This window comes from Anolis sagrei, chromosome 3, assembly GCF_037176765.1.
Source record: "Anolis sagrei isolate rAnoSag1 chromosome 3, rAnoSag1.mat, whole genome shotgun sequence".
NCBI classification, from domain to species: domain Eukaryota; kingdom Metazoa; phylum Chordata; class Lepidosauria; order Squamata; family Dactyloidae; genus Anolis; species Anolis sagrei.
The window spans coordinates 172,996,827-173,022,025 of NC_090023.1; the positions used below are offsets into that span (position 1 = coordinate 172,996,827).

Genomic DNA, 25,199 nt, shown 5'->3' on the forward strand with positions numbered 1-25,199 from the left:
AGAAGGAAAAGATTGATTCAAAAGATTTTAACTCTTCTCAGGAAACTCATACTTTACAAGGTCTTGCCTTTTCAAAAGGTTATAATTATTCTAAACTAGCTGTACCTGCCACGCATTGCTGTGGCCAACCTTCCCACCCTCTTCCTCTTCTCCTTTCTTTCTTTCCTTCCTTCCTTCTCTTCCTCTTCCCTTCCTTCCCCTTTTTCTTTCCCTTCCTCTTTCTCCCTTTCTTCCTTCTCTTTTTTTCTTTTAATTTTTTATTTGATACATCCCAACAATCAACAAAATTTTGCCATACATGACTAATTTCAATATACATCATTCCAAAAGTAAATATTCCTTAAATGACATTTTATACATTCCTTAGTTATGTATCACCCAATACCCCTGCCCTCCCCCCATAACTCCCACCCCCCTGGAACAGTAATTCTAAATGATGTCATTGCATCATTTTAACTGTGTGGAAAGCCTGCTTCAAAATGCTATATCTGTTGTCTCTGTCTATTTTGTCAATTAGCACCGACCATTTCCTAAACCAGTTTTGTTCTATTTGATTATTTATGTACTTGTTTTTCCTTTGATTGATAAAATCATTAATTATATATTCTGATAGATAAGCCCACCAGGTTTCCAAATCCCATTTTGTATTGTCTCTCCATCCCTGGGCTATCGTAGCCATGAAGTCATGATAGTGGTAACAGAGAGGACAAGGTAGTAGACCAGTGGGGCTGATGTATTATCTACCTGTCTAGATTGGCTGGATGTCTGTGCTGGTATGGCTGTACCAGGACTCCAACTTTATTTTCTTTCTGTTATCTGTTTGCAGTCATAGGGTAGGGCTCCTGTCCATCATAATTAAGCTTCGGTTCCAGAGCTTTGGGCTCTGGGAGGGAAAGGAGCCATTTTTTGTCAGTCTCACATAAGGAAGCTAAACTATAGGACGTAGATCAGCTCGTCCCATATAAAAGCTTCTTTTCTCAAGAACATCCGGGGAAACAGAATCAGAAATTCCAGGGAAAAGGTCCCAAGGCTCTGGCTGAGAGCTCACAGCCTCTCAGCCTCACAGCAATCAGAGGAAAAACAGCCCTGAAGTTTCAAAGAATTCTCGGAGGGAGGACAGCATTACAGATCTACTGAACTCCAGCTGAAATATCTACAAGCCTCGGCTGGTAGGTCTACTAGATACCCAGATGCATTTGGAATTGGTAGTAGGACCCACACTGATGAGGCATAGATAGTAAACAGCCTGGGAGAGGTTAAATAAGTTTTTTTTCCCTACAGAGAAGGTACAGTTAATCAAAGTCAGGTGCCAGTCCATTGAGGACTAGACTAAGAAAGCCCTGAAGTATTGTTTGAACCATTGAAGATTTGTTGTTTGTTCCACAATAAAGACTTTGTTGTATAATTAAAGACTCTAAAGACCATCACTTCAGAAAAATCCCCAAGAATCTCTCTTTGAGGCTCCCTGGCTTCCAGCTGGGCTTAAAGTATATGTCCTATAGAAAAGACAGCTGTTACAGGCCCAACGCGCGACAGAACAATGCCAGTTCAGGCTGTGGCTTTACCTGGTGTGTGGCCACCATTAGAGTCACACCAGATTCGCCCTGATTTAAGAGGCCAGTACACACTTGCCTTCAAACACTATGAGAGGCAAAACACTTTCACCCTCCAAATATTATACTGACATTGTTTAAAATTGGGGGGGGGGGGGTCATTTCTAGATAGCTTCTCAAACAAGAGAAACAAAAAAAAAAAACCCTGAATAGTTTAGATAAAATATATACACTACTGTTTAAGGATTTGTTTTACATCTGTCCATCATTTTCCGAAGTACCATGCCAATTAGGCTGCAAAATGTCCTGGCAAGAGATCTGAGCAAATCCCTTGGAGGTATGAAAGCATTCAAAGCATATTGAAAAGGAAAGGCAGATAAAAATAATAATTCATGACTGATGTTTTGATGAGACTTTTTGGGGAGGAAGAATGAGAGCGACAAGGCAAATGTCAGCATGCACAAACAATTTTTATGTTCCTGTGTGATCTCTATTGACTTCTCAAGCAGTTCCCTGGAGGGAAAATACATGTCACTGTTCATTCTCAATCTGTCAGTCACACAGAGGACTTTCCCTGAACATTTACCTGTATAACACACCCAAATGACAACATAGAACATGATGTAGAAATCAATCAGTGTAGAAACTGTACAAACAAAAAAGGAACAAGGTGATGCAGTGGGCCAGAATTCTCCTTCTCACAAAAATTATTTTAGACTATTATTTAGATCAAGTTAGAAGGAAAAAACAAATTAAGGTCTTCCTAAAAGACTATTGGACTACAAAAAAGGTATTCATGGGCAATATCACATTTTATGCAAGCTATGGTGTTCCCCCTTCCTTTTAGTGCCCAATATCAGTAGCCACTCATCTGACATTAATTGTTATCTATGTTATTAAAAGTATCAACACAAAAGGACAGTATAGCTCCAGACATTGCTATATTGTCATTTAATTGGAGAAATATTCTTTCTATTGGCTCAAGGTCATTCAGTGAAGATGAGTCAGCCCGTAATCTTGGTTGCTAGCGGGGATTTCCATTTCTCTGATACCATATCATTCTTCTTTTTTCCCCTTGTTATTAATGCAGTAAGAAGGATTTCTGCACTTCTACACTCCTTATACTGTCTTGTATGAAGGAAAGCTTTAATATAGCCTGGAATGATGTGCTTTTCTTTCTTGCAGTCATTTGTATTCATCAGTGACTTTCCTCTCCTCCAGCTACTTATCAGCCTTTTAAACTCCAATCAAGGGCTTTATTAGTTAAATATCTCACACATTAAGGAGGGAAACAAATCCTTCTCTTGAAGTACTCCTCAGTCTCTTCTGGTTACAACAAAAGCATTCTCGGTGTGACATATGCCACATATCACACACATCTGTACCTGTATTTAGCTGGTATATGTAGATACTAGCATTCTTGAGATGTGAATGCATCCAAGGTAAAAGTAAAGGTTGTCCCCTGACATTAAGTGTCTGACTCTGGGGGTTGGTGCTCATCTCCATTTCTAAGCTGAAGAGTCCGTAGACACCTCCAAGGTCATGTGGCCGGCATGACTGCATGGAGTGCCATTACCTTCCCGCCGAAGCGGTACCTATTGATCTACTCACATTTGCATATTTTCAAACTGCTAGGTTGGCAGAAGCTGGGGGTGACAGTGGAAGTGCATGCTGCTCCTCAGATTTAAACCTGTGACCTTTCAGCCAACAAGCTCAGCAGCTCAGCGGTTTAACTCACTGCACAACCGGGGGCTCCAAAATGCATCCTAAGGAAATCCTTTTTCACAAGTGGACCACTGAAGTGATTGCTCTCTTTCTAACCCTCTCGGTCTTCTTCTACTCCAGTGTATCCTCCCTTCTGAAGAATACACATAGCCAAAGGCAGACTCTTCATATACTATAGCCACAGCATCTGATTAGACATCCCGATGAGACAGGTTCAAGACAGTTGGCCCCGACTCTGTTGTTTTCTCCCAGGGTATACTTTTGACCAACAATCACATGGAATGGTGTGTAATTCAAGGAAAAATATCTATTAGTTATTCTTTTGTCTATTTGTTATCAATACAGATCCATTAGATGTCAATACATTAGATCTGATTTTTAAAAAATGGACATTGAAGTTTCACTGGTGTATAGGAATATCCAACTATCAGACTTAACTTCCATGAAGGATAAAATTATCAACGGTTGGATGTGCAATTTCTTTCACATTATGTTCTAAGGAGAGAAATGCTGATAAGTTAACCTCTAGCATGAAATTTGTGTGCAAAAGCTGTAAAGAACGGCAGGAAAACTGAGAAGCTTTCCTTATAGTCCCTCCTTTTCCAACAATGGTGATGGTACATGAAGTGTGCATGTGTTTGCCAATTCAATTTTAGTTTTTACCCATATAATGATGGGGGTTCTCTTTACTTTCAGTAGTTGTTGGGCAAGGAAGCTCATTGATACCTCTATTCTTCCTTATTCTTCCTACCAATTACCCAGATTCTTTCCTCTAATCGGCCCCAGAATGAACAGCCACAGACCCGTACCTAATATTACTGTTGCCTGCCATAGCATTGCACTTAATTCCCAGGCCACCTAGAATTTTTGGGCTTGCACAAATCTTGGCCCGGACTTATACAATTTTAAATTGCATTGAATAGGCAGGATTACTTTTAATATATGTGTGTTATGGCAACAATTTTTATGCTTATATTTTGTTTTATTAATTTTATGGTTATGTTGTTTTTTTACTTTATATGTTTTGTGATGTTACCTGGGAACTGCTCTGAGTCCCCACGGAGCGGTATATAAATAAAGTATTATTATTATTATTATTATTATTATTATTATTATTATTTTCAAATGTTAGCACACAGTTCTTAAAGTTTTTGTTCTTGTCCTTGTGTGCCTTCAAGTCATTTCCAATGTATGGCAGTCCTTAGGGGAATCTATCACAGGGTGTTCCTGACAAAAGGGAGTTTACCATTGCCCTACTCAGAAGACACTACAGGAAATACTAAGTATAAGAATTCCATTTGATCCAGAAATATTCCTATTAGGAATAATAGACCAAGAAATAGAGAAGAATACTGATAAAATCCTCTTTCTGTTAAATACAGCAGAGAGAATTTGTTACGCGAAACTATGGAAAAAAGAAGACATACCGGAAATTAGTGATTGGTTAGAAAAAGTGATACATATCAAAAACATGGACAGATTAACATATTTAATCACAAAAAGTAAAGGGACCCCAATAAAAGAGACCGACTGGACAAAGGTAACAAACTACCTAAAACAGAGAAATGGACACACAATAACATGAAGGGAAGAGAAAACAAGACTGAAGAAGGAGAGAAGAAAGAAAGAAGAGGAAAAACCACCAGAAAGTTACTCAGGAAGTCAACAAAGGAGCTATAACAATCTGCTCCTATTTTTTTTCCTTTTTTTCTTTCCTTTTTTATTTTTTTAGCACTATTTTTATTATTATTATTATTTATTTTTATTTTTATTATTATTTGCTTTTCTCTTTGTATCTGATTACTTGTCTTTAAACTATCATCTCTTTTTTTTTACTTTATTCGTTTCTTGCACCACTATTTGCACTATTGTTTCTCTGCACAAAATGGAAAAAAATTCTGTCTTTCAATAAAGATAATTATATATATATATATATATATATATATATATGGCTACTCCAACAAGCAAACCACTATTCCAAAAGTCAAACTCTCTTCACACTGCAAAGGTTCAAAAATGGCAGGGAGAATTGATGTGGTCCTCCAACACTGTAAGATAGAGCATGTGGAAAACTATGGAAGAAATAATACACATTTTGCACCCTTTAATTATATTACATTTGCTTTTGGAAAAGTGCAAAGTGACATATATAAGTTTCCCAACAGTATCTCCTCTTTTAATCAGATCCATGTCTACAGAACTGTAGCAGCATCAGCTCCAAAACAAAATGGGTTTTATTTGTTGTTATTATTTCATACATAGATAGACAGACAGATAGATATGATGCATTATAGTAATCATGTATAAAGTGGGCAGAAAAGATTTCAGAGTCTGGATGAAATCAAATAGGCAGAGAAGTTATAATCTTGATCTGGCTGTGAAAGCAATCTGACCACAACGATCCAACATTTTAAGTTCTCCTGAGGCAGAAGGCAAACTTCAAGATCTGGATCATTTCCCAGGCATTGTAGAAGAGAATACTAAGCATGTCCTTAAAATATGCCAGAAAGAACTGGGAAGCTTTATTTCATTGATGTGTGACATCCATTTGCAACTGCTATTACTAGCCCATACGTAGTGTTGTGCTTCTGAGCCTTGAAACAGAATGCTTCTTGTTTTGTTTTGTTTTTAAAAGCTACATTTTCAAATGTCATTGATGGACAGAAAAGTAGGATATAAATCAAATAAATAAATAAATACAACTATTTATATTCTAGTATTAATATTAATAGTAATGAACTGAGGCATTACTCTGAAGCCAGTTTATCTTTTTTTTTCTTGCAAAAGTATATAGAAGAAAGGATTTGTTTTCATCATCATAACCATAGCATCATAACCATAACCTGTATATGTCATCAGTTGGGGAACCCTCTCCCCAGCACCAACTGCTGCTCTGGGCCAGAGTGAACAGAGAGGGGGCCAGAAGACAGTTTCACCCTGTCTCCTGTGCTATGCTAATAATATAATATAATATATTGTATATACATATAATATTTATGATATTATAATGTAATACAATACAAAATAATAATAATATGATATTATAATTATATATTTTATATTACATGCAATATTATTAATAATATTACAATATAATGGTATAGTACAATATAGTAATATATAATACTATACTGTACAATGCTAATAATATAATATATTGTATATATATATATATATATATATATATATATATATATATATATATATATTGTAAGCCACTCTGAGTCCCCTTTGGGGTGAGAAGGGAGGCATATAAATGTCATAAATAAATAAATAGCACCTAGTGTGTCTTAACCCACCAACTGCTTCCTTCCCCTTTGTTTCAGGACCTACTTTTGAACAAAACGAATCTGTGGGCAAAGACGTTCGTATATATATTAAATATGAGAAACGTTCCCAATACTTCCTTCAAAGTTTTAAAGATAAACTATTGAAAGCTCTTACCGGAGGAGAGTTCTCATAGATATTTGTACTGTAGGGTAGGTTGATAAAGATTGGGTCCATATCCTGCACATCTGTGATGGTGATTGCAAGATTGGCAAGGGTGGAGAGGGGCTTGGTTTTATCTTGGTCCTGAAAAATGTAAAAGGAAAAAATTGAAAGAAAATTAATTTGAAAAAAAGGCAAAAACGACAGCAGCAATAAACAATTCAATCTATAGTATAAACAGATTGTCTCCCTGAGCAATGATCAAAATTTAGAAATAAATAAAAGACATCACTTTAATAGTCGATCTAGGCCAGTCATTAATCTAGCCAAACTTAATTGGCAAATGCTTTCCCAAGTATTCGTAGGTTGCATAGTTTTGGTCTACTGACACCATATAGTTCTAAGATACCAGTCAGAATGTGTGGAAAATGACAACCTTCTTCAAACCGTCTCTCGTAATCTGTTTATCTATGATCCTGTTGCTTACTGTTTCCTATAAGTATGTTCTAGTATTCACTTTCCTTTATGGTTCCTGAGAAGTTATAAAAGGGACTGCAGACCATTTTTTTTGTTGTGTCAGGAGCGACCTGAGAAACTGCAAGTCGCTTCTGGTGTGAGAGAACTGGCCATCTGCAAGGACGTTGCCCAGGCGACGCCCAGATGATTTGATGTTTTATCATCCTTGTGGGAGGCTTCTCTCATGTCCCCACATGAGGAGTTGGAGCTGATAGAGGGAACTCATCCGCATCTCCCCGGATTCGAACCTGCGACCTGACAGTCTTCAGTCCTGCTGGCACAGGGGTTTAACCCACTGTGCCACCGGGGGCTCCTGCAGACCATATGATCACTACAGACTACTTCAGACCTCAGATCACACACTTGCTTGCTGTTTTGCTGTAAAATATGTCCTGGCTGAATGACACAAAAAATTATCTCAAACGTATCTGAAACTGGACTGATAAGTTTTGCACCTGTGTATGCTGAACGCATGAAGGTTGATATGTCATTTTTATAAAAATCAATTTTATTTTTGTCTCTTGAGTGCATGATATAAAACAAGTTGCTTTATGGGAGAGAATATCTATTTTTGGGCATTGAAAAACACTTCTGAAGCACTACTGTTTTTTATGCACTGGCAAAAACCTGTTTTCCTAACAGATCAGTTTAATAACTGAAATCATTGCCTAGCTTACATCTGGTTGTATACCATAAGAGAACATTTTACTCTAAAGGATTTTTGGCTCTTCTCTGAAAGGTCATGCTTTTCTTTTAAAAAAAAACTAATGATCTCCAAAAAACTTTGGATGTGACATAAGGTAAATGTGGACACATGGTAAAGCACAGCAGCTTAATAAACTATCAAAATTAATCTTAATCAGCCCACAAGAGCTAGGACTTTTCTCATATTTTCTAAAAGTTAGCTTCTAAAAGATATAGAAAGTCACATAGTTACTTATGTGAGGTTGAACATGATGCAATATTTGCAGTAAAGTGGGCCTTTGGTATCCACTGGAGTTTAGTTCCAGAATCTCCTGTGCAAACCAAAGTTCATGGATGCTCAGGTCCCATTATATACAGTGGCATAGGAAAACAGTATATTTATATATAAAATGAGAAAATCAAGGTTGGATCCATGCATATGGAATCTGTGGATATGGAGGGCCAACTTTATTCAATATATTGGAGAAGGCAGCCACACACAAAATTTTAGTAAAGTACTATTAATCAGGAGCACAGAATGTAGTAGGGGTGTGCGAAAATCTGGAGGTCGATTTGTAATTCGGGTAATTTCGGTGATTTGGGCATATGGTCCGCTGAAAAAAAGGAATGGGGAAGGACTCCTCTGAAGCCTTACAGAGAGAACACACAGCCAGCTGAATCTTTCACTTAAATTCGGGAAAGATTTGTTGATTCAGACTTCTTTTTCATGAAAATAGACCGCAGGGACTGGCGTAATGATGATTGACAAGAGTAGCTACATGCAGTTTTTTTCTCATTTGCCTAGCCATAGCCGATCAGAAGAAGAAAGCGGATCACATGGCTTTTGGCCAAGCTGGTCTATATACAGTTTGTGGCATGGTGGTGTGCTGTGGAGAGAACATGTAGCTCTGTTCACTTTTCTTGTCTTTTCTTCTGTTCCTGTGCAGTCCTGCCGCCTGTGATTTAGGCTTCAGAGTGATAGTGCTAGCTTTTTGAAAATTAAATAAATTCTTTTTTATTTCAACATAATTCTTATCTTGTCAGCTTATTCCAACTTTTATTTTCCAAATTCCACTAGGAAGGTGCGGGTGGGTGTGCATTTGGGGTGGGCTGTGAGTTGAAAAGGCATTTTGAGTGTTTTTATTTTATTTTACTCTGCTAGCAACACTAGGATTTTCTTTTTAAACCTTTTTTTGCTTTTGAAGTGCCAGCCCTACCTATCTATTAGTACTTACCTAACTAACTTCCTTATAGTTTGTGTGTGTGTACTGCACTAGCAGCCTATTTTCTACACATACAATCTATTTTTGGCAAATAAATCTTTTTTTCAAGAAATTAACAATTTCAAACAATGAAATTGTGCAAAAATGTTTGCAATGTATTGAAATGTGTTAGGACACCCATTTACAGTAAAGGGGAGAAAATTTGCAAATATTCTTGCTGGCACATTTGGCTTTCCTTTTATTATTTTCCACAGCATCTTTTTCCAGGTGTTATTTATAAAAAGAAAGACAATAATGCACACAGTTATCATCACTACCAACACCACCATCATCATCATTGAAGGTGCTGTGACTAGTTCTTTTATCACAAATACCAAAATAAATCTTTTGTCCTCAATCTTTTTGTGGGATGAACCATGTCTGTGGTTTAAATATTGTAAAATATTGACAATGATATAATGGTAATGTCAACATAACATATAGAATCATAGAATCATAGAATCAAAGAGTTGGAAGAGACCTCATGGGCCATCCAGTCCAACCCCCTGCCAAGAAGCAGGAATAGATACATATTTCTTTCCACAGATGCTTATGTTTCTCTAGATCAATCTTTCCTGACCTGGTGTGCTCTGGATTGTTGGACTATAGGAGATGACAGAAATTACAGTTCATTGAATGGGAGGATTCCAGGTTGTGAAAAGCTGTTCTAGACTAAAATAAACAAGAGAAACAGACAGATTAATACTCACTGTAGCATTGACCTGAAGCTGATAGGCTTGAGTGACTTCATAATCCAGTGCTCGAATGACTGACACAATGCCACGGCCGCTGTCAATGGTGAAGAAGTTTGATGGAGGCTGGAAAGAATAAAGCACACTTCCACCGGCACCTTGGTCTGGATCTGTGGCATTTACTATGAAAATAGGAGTTCCCACTGGTGTATTCTAAAAATAACAATATTTAAAAAGAATGCATGGTAAGTGAAATGTGCCCATGGAACTTAACAAACTTTTCATTTACCAATCTGATAAAGATTGGCTTACTGGACACTAAATATTTCAGAAAAATTCAAAGCAGGCAGTCATATGTTTCTAGGAATTGTGGTAAAAGTTAGAATTACAAATACAAACTGGCCTTAGTTCATATGGATCAAGAGCATATCACTGGGAGATGGGTAACGAAATGTAACCAGAACACCCTTTGATCTTATATTTTTCTCACCAAGGAATAGTGCAACTGTGAAATTTGTGTGTGTAGTTTGTAAAATGGAAGGAAACATTTTGCAAACAAAACATTTATGTAATGAATTATAGCTTTTTTTCTATCTCTTATGTACATACACATGGAATACAAATGGTTAATTTGTTAACCCCTCCCCTCCCCATATATAAGTAGTTATTACCAAGACATGTCCTAGCAGTGCTAGGAATTCTTTCCATAATGTTTTATAAAAGCAACTGTTATCTAAGGTGGCACGAATGCTCAGAAGACAGCGAATCCTTAAAAACCAGAAATTCCTTAAAAACTGCAGATAACCCAATTTGGATGCAATTCTATCGCTGGGACAAAGTAGGATTGGCCCTGTAAACTGTGTGTGAATAAAGAAGTAGATTTTTAAATATAAACATATGCACACACGTATATGCACCTGTGTGTGTGTGTGTGTGTGTGCGTGTGTGTGTGTGTGGGGGGGGGGGGTGTCATGTTTGATGCCATATGCATAAGAGCTGGATAAAAGGTAGTATATTGGGGTATACATTATATCAAAACAAATCAGTTTGAAGCCTGTATGGCAGCCATTGTGCTTCATCTAAAGATGATGATTAGATTGCTGAATATCTGCAAAAGGAATTATTTACAGAGATTGAGAATAACCAGCCATCCCAAATACTTGAGGCTCAACCTGATGTCATCACACTGTGAGCTGATTCTTGTAGCCTGCTGACTGCATTTTTGAGTTTAAGTCTAACAGACTAAATGGCTAAAATATCAAAGCAAATATTTTTTACTTTTGTTTTCCCTCACCCCAAGGTTGGTTTGAAGAGCTCATGAAGAGTTTTAAAGAATCTGAAAGTTTACGGTGTGTGTGTGTGACATTTTACTAATAGTACTCCTCAATTCTCTCTCTCTCTTTTTTTTTTTTATTAAAAAGCAAGTCTCAGCAGAGGAAGAGAAAGCAGTTACTATCTGGTAAAGATAGTGTCTGATTTCTTCTTACCACAACTATTAGCAAGTTCGCCTTTATTTGCTCTGCAGTTCCCCCTTCTCTTGCAAAAGTTAGCATGCTGAACAGAGGATGTCCACTTGTTCTCCATAGCCATTTATATATTAATACAGAAATTATACCAAAGGAACTTCTGTTGTCATATTTTCCTGCTTATAGCCACCTTCCAAACTTTCAGGTTAGTTTGTTTGTGAAAGTGAAACATGAAAATCCATCCTGTGTTGTGGCCATGTTACTGTTCCTATTCTAAAGGTTTTCCTTATAACAGTGTTTGCATTTTTAAAAAACCAAACATTTTATTGCTTTTTTGACAAGGTTCAACTATAAACCAGGAAGGTAAAAAAGCAAACAAAAAACTACTTGTCTCCACATAATCAAAAGGAAGGAAAGAAAGCTGAATAAAGTCAACACGTTGGCTGTTTGGTACTAATCCAAGATGGATGAGGTATCCAATTAAACAACTTAAAAGAGTTACAGAACTTTGTATTGTTAGTAGTAAGTAGTAATTTTATTGTTTAGCCCTTAGGCCATATCACAATAAGAAACAGAACAACAAGGCCTGACAAGACCTGATCACACTCCACGTAGAAAGTTAAAATGAGACACTTATAATAATACAGTAAATACATATGATAAGACATGATAAAACTGATAAACTGATCAAGCTGAGTATATACATCATATTTCATTATCACCCCTACAATTTACCCTAATCAGCCCTACATATGTGGTTCTCAGACATATTGTTTTTCTTAAGTACAGAGCTGTTTTATACGTTATTTTTGGGTCTTGGCCACACATAAAATATGCTGTTCTGATGTGAGAATCCCAATACATTGTCCGTTTGATATATGAACCAAGGTGGAAGTCTCTCACCTTTTGATACAATTTGCAATCAAACAATATGTGTGCTATATCCTCAATTTCAGGTGCCCCGCAGATACAACTCCGTTCATTATAAGGGATGCTGCATATAAAAGCATAGGTGTAACCTTGGCTTTATACACTTTAATTATTGGGATAAGGGTACCTGGGTAGCTATGTGTTTTTAGCAACTTTGTATTGTTGAAGGCTTTCATGGCTCGAATCACTGGGTTGTTGTAGGTTTTTTCGGGCTATATGGCCATGTTCTAGAGGCATTCTCTCCTGACATTTCGCCTGCATCTATGGCAAGCATCCTCAGAGGCAGGCATGTAGCCGGGGGGGGGGGGGGTTGAGGGGCTTCAGCCCCCCCCCTGAAATTCTCATGGTGGTCCACGAGAAGGCCTTATTGGTACATTATTTAAATTGTTATGTTTATTCATATCATGATCTTATCACCATGCTCAATATATCCTATATGCATGGGGGTATTGGGGTAACAATACAAAAGGTTTGCCAGGGTAGACCTTCTTTCACTCAGACCCCCCACCCCCCGACTCAAAGTCAGCTCCCCCCAAATCAAAATCCTGGCTACGGGCCTGCTCAGAGGTAGTGAACTTTGTGTAAAATATTGGTGGATAATGAGTTGACAAGTCCTTACATGCAAATATGTCTTTTGAAATCTCTCTACATATATTTGGCCTATAGACTTTGAAAGATGATTCTATACAATAAATGTGTGGGGTTAGAATTGTCATTTTTCTCTTGGATAAAAAATATTTTATAGCAGAGCTCAAAATGTGTCTTGAGTTATCTGAGAAATTGATTTATAGATTTAACGTTTCTCAGATAATACAAAATACATTTTTAGTTTACTCTGAAATACTTTTTCTCCAATAGAAAAATGACTATTCCAACGCCACCTTATTTATTTGCCTGATGGCAAGTTGGGATCTATGTGTTTACTTCATGTATAGCAAAAAAAGAAGCAATGGGAGATGTATGAGTCCAACGTCAGATAAGAGCTGCACTAAATTTTCATCTCTAAGTCCTAAATGCAGTCATACCATGGTAGTATTCAGAAACTTTGCTCCCCACAGCCTCAATATCTGCCAATGTAATATCCAGCCTTCTTATGTCAGCACTTCTCCAAACATACACCTTTTTCCTCAAAGTATCGAAACCAGATATTTCCTTCCATATATATCAAGCCGTCCAGTCTCTGATTACATATTCAAACATTACCCTTTTAGAAAGTAAAGGTTCACACCATTACAAATTAACTATTAAAATGGAAAGAGGGAGGCATATAAATACTGTGCAATTAAGACGAGGCTTTGAGTGCATTGTACATGCCAATAATAATAATAATAGTAATAATATTCAGAAGGAGAAAGCTGCTCTTGGTTAATTGGTGTCCCCCAGCCAATCTTTTAAATATGTAAATCTGCTCTGGTCACCAGTGATTATCAGCATGACCTAAAAAGGGGAGAGGGGAATGAAGAGCTGGATTTTAGTGTCATTGTGTTTTACAAAGTCTCTAATGTCTGGCTTTCAAGTGAATTTGTTCTCCGGCCCCCAGGCAGTTCAGACTAAAGAGCTGGGATCACAGATGTCATAAAGTCTTTTGTTCTTGTTTTGTCACACCAGCAGATGAGAGAGTATCTTACAGCGAAGATTATTCTGATTTCTCCAGTGTAGCAAAGGATAAAGGTCAATTGATTGTCTCCTATCTGGCTGATTTCCCTTTTGCACTTGGGCCTTAGTGGGAAAAGATATAATATCAAGGGTTGAAACATGCTATTTTATTTAAGCCTTGTAGGAGAGGACCTTTCTCTTCTGTACACAATGGAGTTCTGCTTAGTGACACAAGGTCAGTCTTCTTCAGTAAACCCTTTTCCTTATCTTCACAACTTTTAATAGCAAATTCAGGGGGTGAAGTGCCAACAAGGCTACAGCCAAGATAGGACCAAAAAGTAACAAAGAAAAAGCTGTCGGAATGGGAAACACAATCAGCCCCATGTATCCACAGATTCTTCATCTATGGATTCATTCATCTATGGCTTGAAAATATCCCCTCTGTAAAAAGAAAATATCCAAAAAGAAATTCTTGATTTTTCTTCAGTAAACCCTTTTCCTTACCATTTTACCACACATCACTATATATAATGGAATTTGAGTATCTCCTGATTTTAGTATCCAAGGCCCCACTATACCAAATATTTATAGAAGTATTTTTCTAAAACGTAATTAGATAATCTATAGAAATAAAAATGTAATGTTCGTTTGTGGGATTAACATAACTTAAAAACCACTGGACAAATTGACAGCAAATCTGGCCAGAATACACCAACTAAACCAATGTATGTCCTTCACTCAAAAACTCACAAAAAACTAACCAGAAAGAACTTAAAAACCCCAAAACAAAGAATATGTAACAGCACATGTGCGAATGTACCCCTACCCCGCCATGTGAAAGTAAAACAATGCACTAACTATCCAATGCAAACTGACAATCCCTGCTGGCACTGAGTGAGGCTTAGCCATGGGTTCAGGCTGCCATGCAGGAGGGGGGAGCTTTGGGGGCTTCAGCACCCCCCCCCCGAAATTCTAATGGTGGTCCGTGAGAAGGCCTTACTGGTACATTATTTAAACTGTTATGTTTATTCATATCATGATCTGATCACCATGCTCAATATATCTCATATGCATGGGGGTATTGGGGTAACGATACAAAAGCTTTCCTAGGGTAGACCCTCTTTCACTCAGACTCAGCCCCCCCCCCCCGAATCAAACTTAGCCCCCCCCCCCAAATCAAAATCCTGGCTACGGACCTGGAACAAGCCCAACTTTTTTTATTCAATTATATACCTTTACACTTTAAGATCTTGTTTAGTTTCTTCATAGCTGCCCCTCCTAGTCCTAGGGAATATCTACATTAACCAGTCATCTCAAAAGGTAGGCAAATCAGTTACTTGGTGGTTAAATGATCCCAAGAGTTGATGTGGATTAATGTGGGCCAATGTCCTTTTATGTGACCTTGTACCTTGTTTACCAAAGTTATGGGCTGCTCCAAATTCTCCTTGAGAAATCAAAGCAAACTGGGACTTTAAGACAGTGTAAGCAATTGGGCCAGTTTTGAAAGCCCAGGGACATGGGATGACACTCACCACCCTCTCCAATCTCCATTGTTTTTTATTCTTATCTGGACTCTCTATATAAGAAAATATGCTCCTAGATGGCTAGCTATGGGAATCAATGTATGCTTTTATTTGCTATTAACATTACTCCCAGCATCCCTTTCTTCTTTGAACTTGGAAACTTTGGCCTGCTCCTTGGTCTCCATTATGAGCTAGGAGAATAGCTTTCCATGTATATGAATGTGGTCTCTGACCTGACAACTTTCTTTGACAATGCCCCTGTCAAACTTCCTTGTGCTAATGCAAGCCTCATTCCTGACTCTTCTCTCTTGTATTCATCTGAACTTATTGTGCCCTTAATGAAGTCTTCAGCCTTGCTGGGCTGTCAATAACAAGTATGTATGTCTGCATTATCTACTTTCTAAAGAACAAAACAATGAAGTTTTGTAGTACAGTGAAAATATACCTAAAGCGTTTCTGGTTACTACCAATAGTTCAGTTCTTAATGCTATATTACATATTCTGCAATAGCAGAAAAAATACATTGGACACCATGTTAACATAAGCAGTTTCTCTATTACCATTTACATTTTTGTGCAGTATTTATCATTGTAAATATCTTTAGATGGTCAATGTTTGCACTTAAGAGTGGAAAATTCAATATAATCTCATGGGGATGAGTGAGTCAATACTTGAAACATGCAAATGTACACAATTCTCTATTGAAAATTAAGTGTCCAAATATACTTTAAATGTTGTAGATAATCAGAGAGATAATTACGTACCGTATAATCCTCATAGTACTTATTTTCTAAGTGATAATTTGTAATGTTTAATTTTTAACTACTCAAATGTTAATTATGTGAATTCTAACACTCTCCATTTTATCTAAGATGGCTCCAGCAAACAGACACAAAGAAAAGTAGGTTTTTAGTCTATTTAGAACCCTGAATATGCAGAAGTATGTATATGTGTGTATGTGTGTATTTGTGCATACATATATATTGCGACAGAAAGAGAGAGAGGGAGAGCAAGGTAACCCCTAATAAATGGTTATAAAACCCTCACAAAAGGAGAAAATATGCCCCTTTCTCCTCCATGATAATTTTCAAATATAAGTTGAACATCTCTTATCCAAAATGCTTGAGTCCAGAATAGTTTGGATTTTAGAATAACAGAATTTGCATATACATACATAATGAGATATTCTATAGATAGGACCCAAAGGGTGGGTGCTTGATTGTGAGGGCAGCTACAGGTTAAAACGACTAGATGCGTTGAGTGGTTACTCTCTGAAGGCATATTGGACAAGCCAGGTTTTTAGATCTTTTTTAAAAGCAGCTAGGGTGAGGGCTTGCCTGATCTCCCTAGGCAGCGAGTTCCAAAGATGGGGGGGCCACAGCGGAGAAGGCCCTCTCCCTCGTTCCCACGAGTCGAGCCTGTGATAGAGGAAGGGGTGAGAGAAGGGCCTCTCCAGAGGATCAAAGAGTTCATGCAGGTTTGTGGTAGGAGATGCGGTCACAAAGGTAGCTGGGTCCCAAACCGTTCAGGGCTTTGTAGGTAATAACCTGCACCTTGAATTGGGACCAGAAGATAAACAGCAGCCAATGGAGCTCCTTAAAGGAGGGCTGACCGCTCCCTGTAATTCGCCCCAGTTAGAAGTCTGGCTGCTGTGCGTGGGACCAACTGAACCATTAAAAAGTTGGTCTGCATTGAATCATCAAAAGCAAAGGTGTTACTACCATCAAAGGTGACAAATTTGGATTTTGGAATATTTCAGATTTTGCTATTCAATATAAAGGATGCTCAACCTGTACCTTCATCAGTATTCATATAGTAAGATAAAATATATTGATATTCACATACATTCTGTCCAATAGATGACAATGTTGAGGCAGGATTTTGAGTGATGAGACCTCAGGATGAATTTATACTGGAGAATTAATGCACTTCAAACCACTTTAACTGCCATGACTCAATGTTATGAAATCATAGGAGCTATAGTTTTACAAGGTTTTTAACTTTCTCTGACAAAGAGTACTGGTGCCTCAGCAAACTACAAAACTCAAAATTCCATAGTACTGAGACATGGCATTTAAAGTAGTGTCAAAGTGCATTAATTCTGCAGTTTATTTATTTGTTTGTTTGTTTGTTTGTTTGTTTGTTTATTTATTTGCTGTATTTATATTCTGCCCTTCTCAACCCTGAAGGGGGTTCAAAGTGGCTTTACACATAGGCAACTAATCAATGTCTTAAAACAATATACAATTAAAATAAACATTTAAATTAAAGTTAAAATACATTCAAACATTTTAAAACATTACATTCATTGGGTTGTTGAAGGTTTTTTCAGGCTATATGGCCATGTTCTAGAGGCATTCTCTCCTGACGTTTGGCCTGCATCTATGGCAAGCATCCTCAGAAGTTGTGAGACCTCACAACCTCTGAGGATGCTTGCCATAGATGCAGGTGAAACATCAGGAGAGAATGCCTCTAGAACATGGCCATATAACCCGAAAAAACCTTCAACAACCCAGTGATTCCAGCCATGAAAGCCTTTGACAATACATTACATTCACTATTAAAAACCCTGCTATCTGCAGTTGTAATCTGGACCATTGCAGTAGTCATTGCACTTAATTCCAGTGTAAATGCATTTTAGTCTTATCTGGATAGACAGAATGCACTAAAGAGCTTTGGTCAGGATAAGTCATACAGAGGCCACAAATCTCTGACTACTGACTTAACCATCCAAAGCAAGGAGTCCTCCAATAAATGATGTGAAATATATCAGGGATTTACTAGTGAGGGTTAAATTCAGCATGCTCATATCACAGATAAATTGGATATCAAGAGCACAACAAGACAGCTATTGCAGTGAAGCTCACTCAGTGTATAAAAACAGTAGGCAGGTAGGCACAATAAAGGCTGCTTAAAGAATAGACCTGTGAACAGAATGGATCTGCACTATGCCTTTAAGAGCTTTCCACCGTATCAAAATCATTTCACGGGCCACGAGCTGCAGAACACCTAGAACGTGACTCGCTCTGGCAGTCTCATCCAACTGGCCTAGTGCCAAATGCCCATCTGTGTGAAGGAGAGATAGCTTATATCATGCAAGTTGACTCTTCTGTAACAGGACAAACACTGGATGGTAATAAAGTTGCAGCCACAGAGAGAGGTCTTTAAAAAAAGAATTTTTTTCCAGCTGTTCATTTTATTAAAAATAACATAATATGGTATTGTTTTAATTTTTATTTAAACTTTGGTCATGCATTTAAAATCAGCCAGGATGCATTGCTGTAAGAACAAAAGTTCAGAACTGACATAAAACCTTAATAGAATTTGTTTTAACAAATACTTCAGATCAGTGTTTTGCCAACCCCCCCCCCCCCCAAAAAAAAAAAAACAACCCAACTGAAGTCCTTATAGATTGCGGTCTTTGGAAAGGGTGTCCAATTTAAAGCTGTCAAGCAGAATATGCAAGCAACTTTTCCCAGAATCTGTGTTTCTTTGGGAGTCATCTAGTACCTCAATTCTCAATATCACTTAACCAACCTGGATCTATGGAAACTGTAGCCCAAACAAGTAGTTTTTCCATCTCCAAGATGTACAGTCTCCTACTTGTACAACAGTTGTTGTTGTTGTTGTTTACTTGTTCAGTCGCTTCCGACTCTTCATGACCTCATGGACCAGTCCACGCCAGAGCTCCCTGTCAACCGTCACCACCCCCAGCTCCTTCAGAGTCAAGTCAGTCACTTCAAGGATACCATCCATCCATCTTGCCCTTGGTTGGCCCCTCTTCCTTTTTCCTTCCATTTTCCCAAGCAACAGTTACAGATGAAGAATTGTTGCTTGTGTATTTCACACTATCACGTCTTGGTATAAGCACTTCATTCCCATTCAAATGTATTCAGGAATGTAAAGGCATCTTAAAACTGTGAAAATACACTACCGTTCAGACAACCCGACCTATTTCACATTATGCACTATTTGGATGAAATTTCTCAAAGTCATTTTATCTTAACAATTACATCATAATAAGAGTGTTCCTGTAAATCCATGCAATGTTTCTATGGGCCCTTCCACACAGCCATATAACCCATATAATCCACAATATCTGCTTTGAACTGAGTTATCTGAGTCCACGCTGTTATATATTCCAGTTCAAAGCAGACTCAACTGCTTTGAGTCCCCCTAGGGGTGAGAAAAGCGGTATATTAATACTATCTGTATATATAATAAAGAAGAGTGTTTGTTTGTATGGGAAGGACAGAGGAATTGTGGAGGGCGGAAGTGTATGTGGCAGCGTTCTGATTGGCTGCCGCTGTGGTGCTATTTGCATATGGTCTCTGATTGGCCAGCTTCAATAGGAGCCCCTGGTGGAGAAGAGGGTTCATGGCAGAAACGGGGCATGACAGAAGGAAATTTGCATATGGTCTCTGATTGGCCAGCCTCAAATCCAACATTCCGAGATGAGAAAGAGAGGAAGGAAAGGCCAGGGGCTGGGTCAGAACACTCCCAATACAGACCGAAATAGGCACACAGAGCCCCCATCACCCACTCGACATCCTACTGCAGTTTGGAGGAGGATGAACCATGGGTGATGGGACTTGCAGTACCACCACTCACATTCTGAGACCGCTGTTAACCTTATCCAATGACTGATCAGGACCAAACTTCGCACAGAGACCTCTCATGACCCACTGTACGTCCTGGTGTGGTTTGGCCGGGGATGGACTGTGGATTATGGGACTTGCAGTACCATTGCTCAGTTCTTCAGACCACTGCAACCCTCATCCAATTACCAATAAATACCAAACTTGGCACACTGAGTCTCCATGACGCACTCTACATCCAGGTGCAGTTTGAAGGAGGATGCACCATGGACGATGGGACTTGCAATACCTGGACTCCCTTCCTAAGACCATTACAACTGCCAACGATGATGGATCAGGACCACAATTTACACAGAGAGCCTGCATAACTCACTCTACATCCTGGTGCGGTTTGGAAGAATTTGACAATGGATGATGGGACTTCAAGTACCTCCACTACCCAAGACTGCTGCAAAACTCATCTAATGACCAATCAAGACCAACGTTGGCACACAGAGCCCCCATGACCCACTCTACATCCTGCTGCAGTTTTGGAGAAGGGTGGACCATGGATGATGGAACTTCCAATACCTTCACTCACATTCTGAGACCTCTGCAAACCTCATCCAATGACGGATCAAGACCAAACTTGGCACATAGACCTCTCATGACCCACTTTACGACCTGGTGTTGTTTGGAAAAATTTTGGAGATGGATGATGGGACTTGCAGTACCTTTGCTCACTTCCTGAGACCACTGAGACCCTCGCCAATGACTAATCAAGACTAAACTTGCCACATGGAACTCCAATGACCCACTCTACATCCTGCTGCAGTTTGGAGGAGGACAGACCATGGATGATGGGACTTCAAGTACCTCCACTCCTTTCCAAAGATTGCTGCAACCCTCTTCTAATGACCAATCAAGACCACACTTGGCACACAGAGCCCCCATGATCCACTCTACATCCTGCTGCAGTTTGAAAGGGGATGGACTTTGGATGATGGGACTTGCAGTACCTTCACTCACTTACTGACACCACTGCCACCCTCATCTAATAACTGATAAAGACCAAACTTGGCACACAGAGCCCCCATGACCCACTCTATATCCTGCTGCTGTTTGTAGGAGGATGGCCCATGGATGATGGGACTTTGAAGTACCTTCACTCACTTCCTGAAAATAATGCTGCCATTATCCAAAGACCAATAAAGACCAAACTTGGCATACAGAACTGCCATTACCCACTTTCTCTAATAACCCGGGCAACGCCGGGTCCCCAAGCTAGTAAATAAATAAAAAACAATGTAGGATCTTATACAGCTATGAGAAAGGGGCCTAAGTTATGAAATGGTAACATTGTGGGTTTTTTTTGGCTCCTATATACATATGTGGTGGGAATGCGACAGAGTACAAGATTTTTATAATAAGAAAAGTAGGGCTTACATTAGTTTTGAATATAAAAGAATTTTTTACCCAGAAATTAGACAAGAACGAAAATATCAAAGCTTGGGGGGGGGGGGGGAATTATAAAATACATGATAGTTGCCGCCCAAACAACTTGGGGTGGAAAGACCATAGAAAGTGGGAAGTTAAAAAATGGTATGGTTACCATTTTATGCTTCAGGACTACTTCTCTGAAAGAAGAGCCAAATATACATCATGCCGAATCAAGAAGACCTGGGTTCAGAAAACTGATAAAAATAGTCCAAGGAAAAGAAAGATATAAAGAGCTGAACCATTCTCTTTCCATGACTGTTCAATTAAAATAATATTTGAATGAAGATAAATACTGTTCCCAGAGGGTCGGGGTGGGGGGAGGAGGAGAGGGGTGTAAAATCGATAGACACACAAGTGGGAGATAATGTTGGAATAGATAAGAACACTATGAAAACAATATTTGATATGTATTCGGAAATGGTGATGGATTGTGATATCATTCTATCTGGGTCGACAATAAAAACATATATTAAATAGGAAAAGAAATTGTAATGTTAGTAATATGAATTTTATGTGAGGAAAACTTCTACAACTAACTGGGCAACATGTTTTTCTACCAAGTCCAAGCATTTTAGAAGAGAATTGGTTCACTAATATATAAATACTTTGTTTCAGGTTAAAATATTCCAGTAATTATAGCCGGGGTCCTCAAACTAAGGCCCGGGGCTGGATATGGCCCTCCAAGGTCATTTACCCGGCCCTCGCTCAGGTTCAACCTAAGTCTGAAAGCACACAACAACAACAATCCTATCTCATCAGCCAAAAGCAGGCCCACACTTCCCATTAAAATACTAATAAGTTTATATTTGTTTAAATTATTCTTCATTTTAACTATTGTATTGTTTTAAGCGTTTTTTGCACTACAAATAAGACATGTGCAGTGCGCATAGGAATTCATGTATGTGTTTTTAAAATTATAATCCAGCTCTCCAACAGTTTGAGGGACAGTGATCTGGCCCTCTGTTTAAAAAGTTTGTGGACCCCTGAATTATAGTAATGGAAGGTAACAGGAAATATCATCATAGATCCTGCTTTCTTATACCAATAAGATGGTACTTTTGTGGTTGTATGCCTTCAAATTGTTTCCAATTTATGGTGATCCTATAGCGGTTTTCATGAAAATATTTGTTCAGCAGGAGTTTGCCATTACCTTACCATGAGGCTAAGAGAGTGACTCATTCCAGGTCATCCAGTGGGTTTCCATGGCTAAGTGGGGATTTAAACTCTGGTCTTCAGTGCCATAGTCCAGCACTTAGACCATGACACCCATAGGCTCAATAAGGGTGGAAGACGTAATATTATCAAAGTTTTCTCATGTCCATCTTAGTCTTGTTCCAAGCAACAACAAAACCATTTTAAAAGCCACTTTCAGCACACCTGCTGTTAACAGACTGTGGGGAGCCTGGATTTTTGTTGACGGCATTTCATTTAATGCCCCTAACAAACCCCAGGGCTACTCTAGTAACAACTTTGTGGGTCTCTAACTATATACTCACACATGGGACCTCCATATGGCCTTTTCAAGTCAAAGTCATCTACAATGGACAATCGGAAGCTGGTAAAAATGATTAGGATGCAAAGGCACACACATTGTACCAAATGCAAATAATGTGTAAATGGCAGGCAATCTGGCTGAACAGCTGTCTGAAGGTCGATGAAATGAAAGGAGGTAATAGAAATGTACTGACAAGAGTGTATTGACGGGCTAAAGCTAGAATAGCATGCAGGTCAAAACAAAGTCCTTTCTGCAATTCTTTCTAGAGTCAGACTCCTCCCCGTTTAGGGCTTAAGACCCCACAAGTTTAATCCCTTGTTTCTTTTTCTCCTCCACATTCAAAGAACATGCTCATGAAAAGTTTGTCCTTTAGAAGGAAACTCAAGACTTGGCTGTGGGACCTTGCATTTGACCATTGAGCAGCGGCTTGTATGAAGAAGTCATAAGCAATTTCAAAGTGACAATGAATTGATCCGGACCCGGATTTTAATTGGTGTGTTTTAACAACTGTTTATTTAATGGTTTGTTTTAATGAATTTGTTGATTGTTCTTATCATTATGATGGCACCGAATGGTGTTTGCTGTGAGGCCACCCTGAGTCCCCCCTCGGGGGTGAGAAGGGCGGGGGTACAAGTATATGAAATAAATAAAAGCCGAGAACTGGATACATCTGTGTATCCCTGCCTCCTTTCCTCATTACTAAGGAAATGCGGAAGTTGCCAAACTTTTCCTCTATACTATTTGTAACAGTTAAAGGAAAAGTAATGCAGCTGGGTCTCTTCTTGGAACTATGAGAAGAAGCAGAAGATAGCACCTCAAAATTTAGAAAGGAAATCTACTGCTGTGTATTCAGGCAGGCAGATATACTGATTGGAGTGTTCTGTGGTTTCCGGATTGTATGGCTATGTTCTAGCAGCATTTTCTCCTGACGCTTCACCTGTATCTGTGGCTGGCATCTTCAGAGGGTTCTCTGAAGATGCCAGCCACAGATGCAAGTGGAACATCGCAAGAAAATGCTACTAGAACACATCCGTACAGCCCGGAAACCACACAACACCCCAGATATACTGATTTATTTTATTGTTGTTTGGGGGACACAGATAGATTTTTTAAAAATAAAACTCCACGGAGAGTTGGTTTTGGCCATGCAACACAGAATTTTTGAATGAATTGTTGGCACCTCCCCCCAAATACCTCACTGCTAAAGTTGGAGGTTGATCTTCCTTCAAGGTAAGAATTCATAAATCATCTACACTTCATTGTTAAAGACTGAACACAAATGAAAGGATTCCAGCAAAGATATGTTTAATTCAACAGTGTACTTGGGTGTGAATGACCTCATTATCGGTAAAGTGTTACAAGCTTATTTTGTAGATGCCCAGACTTCAATCAGTTTTTATTAGAAATAGAATAAAGAGAACTATATTTTTAATAATACATTTCAAATCTAACCTATGTTGTTTTAAAGAAAGGATTCCTCTGTCCTTCTTCAGTTGACTTCGGGAAAGATATAAATGGATTCCCAATATATAATAGTTTTGTATTGGTGGTTCTAGGAAGACAGAAAACCTAGCTTCTTCTTTACTATGCTATTACACAGGGAACCCAGGAATCATTTAACTTGTTATTATTTATTTGCTAATTGCTCACTGATATGTGATAGATATTAGGCTTATGCATTACAGACAGAAGAGAAAGTATCACAGGAAGCGAGGTTTCTTACGTCCTTTCTTTAAACCCAGGTGTTCTCTACAAACAGAAGGGAAAGACTCACAGAAAGAGTGGTATCTTAACTCTGATGCTTTTAATCCAGGTCTTAATGAAGGACGTAAGGACAAACAATGACTCAAATGATAGGAAGGGGAGCCTGGGAAGCCCCCCCCCCCCCCAGTGCCTTCAATAGGCTGGATAGAAAATGAATATTTCGCCTTCCGAGATTGAAAACGGATTTCTGTCCTCCCTCCCGAATTCGGGAGGCTCTTGAAAAATGGATTAGGACCTCCACCAAAATCCAGGACACCAAAATGGATCATGGTTTACCCAGATTGCACAAGCCTAATAGATACATATACATACACACATGTGTTACTATATATATTTTGCAATTTTTTTCTAAAAAGAGAAGGAATGCTTCTACCTGTCAGGAAATTCACCCCCATTCTGTGGGGATCAGGAATATCAGTTTGCCTGGGGCTGACATTTTAAATAAGCAATAACAACTTTGGTCCTTTCCCCCCCACAATTTGTGCAC

The 25,199-nt window shown here is 38.6% G+C and overlaps 1 protein-coding gene across 1 annotated transcript in view; it reads right to left on the minus strand.

Moving 5' to 3' along the window:
• CDH23 (cadherin related 23) overlaps window positions 1-25,199 on the minus strand; it is a 648,000-nt gene that overhangs the window by 397,857 nt on the left and 224,944 nt on the right. The window contains exons 7-8 of the mRNA XM_067465691.1: window positions 9,880-10,074; window positions 6,723-6,851 (exon numbers count right to left, since the gene is read on the minus strand). Of these exons, the coding sequence (XP_067321792.1) occupies window positions 6,723-6,851; window positions 9,880-10,074 (324 nt within the window). The remainder of the gene's footprint in view (window positions 1-6,722; window positions 6,852-9,879; window positions 10,075-25,199) is intronic.